The 6796-nt window shown below is 55.5% G+C and overlaps 1 protein-coding gene across 1 annotated transcript; it reads left to right on the top strand.

Moving 5' to 3' along the window:
* The first annotated feature begins 2591 nt into the window (after positions 1 to 2591).
* On the top strand, positions 2592 to 6447 carry FEM1A (fem-1 homolog A). Its single transcript, XM_032252186.1, has one exon. The coding sequence runs from the start codon at positions 2762 to 2764 to the stop codon at positions 4769 to 4771; it is 2010 nt and encodes a 669-aa protein (XP_032108077.1). The 5' UTR covers positions 2592 to 2761; the 3' UTR covers positions 4772 to 6447.
* The last annotated feature ends 349 nt before the right edge of the window (positions 6448 to 6796 follow it).

Here is a 6796-nt window from a genome sequence, read left to right as displayed (position 1 = left end):
AAAACATTTCCACACAAAGACCTGTACGCTAAAGTTTATAGCAGCTTTATTTTTAATCATCTAAAACTGGAAAGAGCCATCACGTAATGGATATAAGAATAGTGGATCTTACATCTCCAATGCATTGTGCTGAATGAACACAGCAGACCCCAGAGGCTACATCTTGCATTTTCCCATTCATATGCTCTTATTATGAAACCCAGAGAACAGATCGTCAGTTACCAGTGGCTGCGGGTGGACAAAGGCGTTGACCAGAAGGGCACGAGATAACATTCTGAATGACGACGCTGTTGAACCTCTCGGTTGTGATACTGGCTACATAACTGCATGACTGTCACAAGTGTTCTATCGATTGATTGACTGATCGATTGATCTTGGAGACAGGGTCTCCCTCTGTCACCCAGGCCGGAGTGCAATGGTGTAATCATGGCAGCTCACTGCAGCCTTGACCTCCTAGGTTCAAGCGATCCTCCCACTTCGGCCTCCTGAGTAGCTAAGACAACAGGTGCACACCACCACACCTGGCCGATTTCTGTATTTTTGTGTAGAGATGGGGTCTCCCTATGTTTCCCAGGCTGGTCTTGAATTCCTGGGCTCAAGTGATCCTCCCACCTCAGCTTCCCAAAGTGCTGGGATTACAGGTGTGAGTCACCTTGCCTGGCCAAACCTGTCCTCTGGATTAAAAATGCATTTTAGTGTATGTATATTACATCTCGAATAAACTTTAAAAATAAAAAATTCCAGCCAAAGATTTCTTTTTCATAAAATAAATTCATCACTGTCAAATAATGCAGGGAAATGGATCCCCTTACAATTGCTAGAATAGCTATCATCAAAAAGATGAAAGGTAACAGATGTTGACAAGGATTTGAAGAAAAGAGAACACCTACACACTATTGATAGTAATTTTTTTTTTTTTTGAGGCAGGGTCTCACTCTGTCGCCCAGGCTGGAGTGCAGCGGTGTGATCTCTGCTCACCACAGCCTCTGCCTCCTGTGTTCAAGAGATTCTCCTGCCTCAGCCTCCCGAGTAGCTGGGATGACAGGTGTGCGCCACCATGCCCAACTAATTTTTGTATTTTTAGTCGAGAAGGGGTTTTTCTATGTTGGCTAGGCTGGTCTCAAACTCCTGACCCCATGATCCACTGGCCTCAGCCTCCCGAGGTGTTGGGATTACAGGCGTCAGCCACTGCTCCTGGCCTTATTTATGATCATTTAAATTAGTATTGCCATTATAGAAAAAGGTACGGACTACCTTTTTCTATAATGAACTAGCAGATGACCCAGCAATCCCACTTCTGGGTATTTATCCAAAGGAATTGAAATCAGCATGTCAGATGGGGCGCAGTGGCTCACGCAGGTAATCCTAGCACTTTCGGAGGCCAAGGCGGGCAAATCACCTGAGGCCAGGAGTTCGAGACCAGCCTGGCCAACATGGCAAAACCCCGTCTCTACTAAAAATGCGAAAATTAGCTGCGTGTGGTGGCGGACACCTGTTGTCCCATCTACTTGAGAGGCTGAGGCAGGAGAATCTCTTGAGCCCGCGAGGCAGAGGTTGCAGTGAGCCGAGACTGCGGCATTGCACTCCAGCCTGGGCAACTTGTGAGACTCCGTGTCAAAAACAAAAACAAAACAAAGTTATTGAAAGAGAAGAAACAAAATAAACACATAAATAAAATAAGGGAAGGAAATTCTGACACATGCTAGCATATAAATACATGTATGTAAATGAATGAATAAATGAATGTACCAATGAGAAGTGGGCGTGCGATTTTGACCCTTACCTCTGCCTGTCCTCTCAGCTCAAAACATGTTGGCCATGGGGCCGGGCGCGGTGGCTCAAGCCTGTAATCCCAGCACTTTGGGAGGCCGAGGCGGGTGGATCACGAGGTCAAGAGATCGAGACCATCCTGGTCAACATGGTGAAACCCCATCTCTACTAAAAATACAAAAAATTAGCTGGGCATGGTGGCGTGTGCCTGTAGTCCCAGCTGCTCAGGAGGCTGAGGCAGGAGAATTGCCTGAACCCAGGAGGCGGAGGTTGCGAGATCGCGCCAATGCACTCCAGCCTGGGTAACGAGAGTGAGACTCCGTCTCAAAAAAAAAAAAAAAAAAAAAAAAAAAAAAAAAAAACATGTTGGCCCTGACTGGCTTTTCGGCCTCCTCCCGGCGCCCCCTGCCGGTGCGCCGCTCGCCTAGACTCCGAATCAGACGCACCCCCTCTGGCCGCGCTTAGCCTTCGATCTCGGTCCTGATTGGCCGAGTCGCTCGCGATTCCTTTTGGGAAATGTAGTCATTAAGAGTACCGCGCCTGCTTTTTCAATAGGCTCTGACGCAGAGACAGCCACAGGAAGTACGTCACCAAATTTCGCCGTTCCCACAACCTAGGTCATGTCGCGCGGCATGAAGGAAATTGTAGTCCTCACGTTGCCAGCTTCCGCTGCCACGCACTGTGATTGGAACGACAATTCCCACCATGCTGCACGCTCACAGCTCGCAGAGGCTGGCCTGTGGCCTCTTGGGAAGTGTAGTCTTGAGCCCCCAAGATTCCTTCTTTGTTATAGAGTGGGCCCGCGCAGAGGACTCCATTTCCCGGCGTGCTCCCATTAGTCGGGTCGCGGCAGCCATTTTGTTCCCCCCCGAGGAGCCCCTAAGATGGCGGCCAGGGAGACGGTGAAGGTTGCCTCCAGCCCGTCCGGGCTCTGATCCTCCGTCTCCCCGTCCCCCGGCGGCCGGCCCATGGCCTGGCAGAGGCCCGGACCATGGACCTCCGCACCGCCGTGTACAACGCCGCCCGCGACGGCAAGCTGCAGCTGCTCCAAAAGCTGCTCAGCGGCCGGAGCCGGGAGGAACTGGACGAACTGACAGGCGAGGTGGCCGGCGGCGGGACGCCGCTGCTCATCGCCGCCCGCTACGGCCACCTGGACGTGGTGGAGTACCTGGTGGACCGGTGCGGCGCGAGCGTGGAGGCCGGTGGCTCGGTGCACTTCGATGGCGAGACCATCGAGGGCGCGCCGCCGCTGTGGGCCGCCTCCGCCGCCGGCCACCTGGACGTGGTGCGGAGCCTACTGCGCCGCGGGGCCTCGGTGAACCGCACCACGCGCACCAACTCCACGCCCCTGCGCGCCGCCTGCTTCGACGGCCACCTGGAGGTGGTGCGCTACCTGGTCGGCGAGCACCAGGCCGACCTGGAGGTGGCGAACCGGCACGGCCACACGTGCCTCATGATCTCATGCTACAAGGGCCACCGCGAGATCGCCCGCTACCTGCTGGAGCAGGGCGCCCAGGTGAACCGGCGCAGCGCCAAGGGCAACACGGCCTTGCACGACTGCGCCGAGTCCGGCAGCCTGGAGATCCTGCAGCTGCTGCTGGGGTGCAAGGCCCGCATGGAACGTGATGGCTACGGCATGACCCCTCTGCTCGCGGCCAGCGTTACGGGCCACACCAACATCGTGGAGTACCTCATCCAGGAGCAGCCCAGCCAGGAGCAGGTCGCAGGGGGAGAGGCTCAGCCTGGGCTTCCCCAAGAAGGCCCCCCCACCAGCCAGGGGTGTCCACAGCCTCAGGGGGCTCCATGCTGCCGCTCCTCCCCGGAGGAACCACTGAACGGGGAATCTTACGAAAGCTGCTGTCCCACCAGCCGAGAAGCTGCCGTGGAAGCCTTGGAATTGCTGGGAGCTACGTATGTGGATAAGAAACGAGATCTGCTTGGTGCCCTTAAACACTGGAGGCGGGCCATGGAGCTGCGTCACCAGGGGGGCGAGTACCTGCCCAAACCGGAGCCCCCGCAGCTGGTCCTGGCCTATGACTATTCCAGGGAGGTCAACACCACCGAGGAGCTGGAGGCGCTGATCACCGACCCCGACGAGATGCGCATGCAGGCCCTGTTGATCCGCGAGCGCATCCTGGGTCCCTCACACCCGGACACTTCCTACTATATCCGCTACAGGGGCGCCGTGTACGCCGACTCAGGCAATTTCGAGCGCTGCATCCGCTTGTGGAAGTACGCCCTGGACATGCAGCAGAGCAACCTGGAGCCTCTGAGCCCCATGACCGCCAGCAGCTTCCTCTCCTTTGCGGAACTCTTCTCCTACGTGCTGCAGGACCGGGTGGCCAAGGGCAGCCTGGGCACACAGATCGGCTTTGCAGACCTCATGGGGGTTCTCACCAAAGGGGTCCGGGAAGTGGAACGCGCCCTGCAGCTCCCCAAGGAGCCCGGAGACTCAGCGCAGTTCACCAAGGCGCTGGCCATCATCCTCCACCTGCTCTACCTGTTGGAGAAAGTGGAGTGCACCCCCAGCCAGGAGCACCTGAAGCACCAGACCGTCTACCGCCTGCTCAAGTGCGCGCCCCGCGGCAAGAACGGCTTCACCCCTCTACACATGGCTGTGGACAAGGACACAACAAAGGTGGGCCGCTACCCTGTGGGCATATTCCCCTCCCTGCACGTGGTCAAAGTGCTGCTTGACTGCGGGGCCGACCCGGACAGCAGGGATTTTGACAACAACACTCCCCTGCACATAGCAGCCCAGAACAACTGCCCGGCAGTCATGAGCGCGCTGATGGAAGCCGGGGCCCACATGGACGCCACCAACGCCTTCAAGAAGACAGCCTACGAACTGCTGGACGAGAAGCTGCTGGCCAGGGGCACCATGCAGCCCTTCAACTACGTGACCCTGCAGTGCCTTGCAGCCCGGGCCCTAGACAAGAACAAGATCCCATACAAGGGCTTCATCCCGGAGGAGCTGGAGGCGTTCATTGAGCTGCACTGACCTGCCCTGAACGTCCACACGCTCACCTCTCCTTCTGCTGAGGGGGAGACATCGCGGTGGGAGGCAGCAGATATTCGTTCTTGCCTCCTTCAGCCACGAATCTGGTGAAGGGTTTTTCTGCCTCCCATCCCCTTGACCTGCAGACAGGGTCGGAGGAGTTAGCGAGCCTTTGGTGCTACAAGCCGTCCGGGTCACGTGCTAAGAGAACGATCCTTGTCTAGGATCACTCATTCTGAGTTAGGGGAAAAAAAAAAAAAAAGACACAGGACCTTCTCCACATCCTGTCTGCCCTGGTTACGGAGGCCTTTGCCTTGTTACCTAGAGGTGGAGGGACGGAAGCCATCGTGTTCCTTCCCTGCTAGAAACGCAGGAAGGAGCTGAGGGCAGTCTGCCTCCCTTTGCCCCTTTACGTGGCTGGATGACTCCAGGTGCTGAATGCAGTGTTGGGACTAGGGGCTCCCGAGATAAGAGCCTGAAAGTCAAGGGGTGAGACCACCTTTCGTTTCTTTCAGCACGATCACGCCCTGCCCCGGTGCCGCCATGGTCCCTGGCAGAGGGGCAGGGATCTGCCCAGGGCAGCCTGCCATTTGCATAGCTTTCGGTTGGTTTGCTGTTCTGTTTACTACGTGGGCAGGCTGCAAGCATCGCACAGAAGTTCTGAGATTTTACTGCCTTTTTTTTTTTCTTTAAGAAAGTTGTCTGTTGGACTCCATAAGTGAATTTCAAGCAGTGAGGATTTTGTGATGCCAGAGACGGCTGAGGAGGCCACAGGGAGTGAGCTCTCTATGTGAAGAATTTGATGAGCGACATGAAAGTCCACGGTGTCGGTCCCTGAAAGACGGGCGCCCGTACATTTTTATAAAGCTCTACCCGATGGCCTTTGACAGGCTTTCCGGTTTTACATCATTAGAAAGAGAACCGTTCTTCCGGGCAGAAATCAGTAGTGACCGCAAAGCCTGACACCACGTTGCCACCCGGCAAGCACTGGCACAGTTGGTTTGGGTCTGCATTGCCGTGGCTCCCGAGTTAAAACGACAGGCCAGTCTGCCTGCAAACCCCGCACGGCCTCTGATTTCATTGTGAGCGTGTCCACAGGTGGCCCGAGCTGTTTTTGCAGCTGCTCGGAGGACCGGGACCCAAGTCTTCACGACAAAGGCCTGAGAACAGTCTTAATGTGACACATCCACCAGCTAAGATGGTGAGTGTCAAGACCAGCCTGCCAGGGAGGTTTGCACAGCGTCTGCGGTTCCCATCGCTCAGCGTGAAGCACTGCAGCTGCCGGACCTGCCCCAGCGAGATTGTTCCCAAGAGCGAGACTGCATCAGCCCCGGCCGTGTGAGCAGGTTCCTGGCCGGCGTGGGAGAGCAGCACATCGCGGAAGGGTAGCCACTGCCAGGCCCTTAGGAGGAGCAGCGACCGTGGGTGTCCAGAAACATCCTGTCCCCAGAGGGAAACTAGGTCTCATTTGGATTTTTCTTTTTCTCTCTCTTTTTTTTTTTTTTTTTTTTGCCGTGTTAGTTAGGAAATTATTTATTTACAAGACAAGGTTTTCACTTAACTCAGCCAAGGTGGGAAATGCTGTCCCCGTCCCTCCCAAAGCACAGAAATGAGGCCGTTTACATCATGAGTCTCCGCGCTGGTGTTTAAGTCATTAAAGAGATTATTTGAAGAGAATCGCCTGATGCATCTTTGGTGTGGGTTGATGGGGGGATGGGGGCAAGTTGGAGACGTATGGGGAAGCCCATGGCGTTGGTCTGAGTGAACAGAGCGCCCTAGGGCCGCCTCCCCTTGCTACGGGAGTTTCTGTGTTATAACTGGGGCCTTTTATTTTTTTGAGACAGGATCCCTGTCACCGAGGCTGGAGTGCAGTGGTACAATCTCTGCTTACTTCGGCCTCCACCTCCCAGGTTTGATTGATCCTCCCGCCTCAGCCTCCTGAGTAGCTGGGATTACAGGCGCACATCACCACACCTGGCTGATTTTTGTATTTTTAGTGGACAGGTGTCGCCATGTTGGCCAGGCAGG

This window comes from Sapajus apella, unplaced genomic scaffold (assembly GCF_009761245.1).
Source record: "Sapajus apella isolate SASKATOON/1434 unplaced genomic scaffold, GSC_monkey_1.0 scaffold77, whole genome shotgun sequence".
Classification (NCBI taxonomy): Eukaryota; Metazoa; Chordata; class Mammalia; order Primates; family Cebidae; genus Sapajus; species Sapajus apella.
Note: the sequence above shows the minus strand (reverse complement) of the source record. Positions and strands in the feature narration are given on the sequence as shown.

Bases quoted from the DNA above. Each gene is read 5' to 3' on its own strand.
- FEM1A (XM_032252186.1), top strand. From the start codon at position 2,762: ATGGACCTCCGCACCGCCGTGTACAACGCCGCCCGCGACGGCAAGCTG.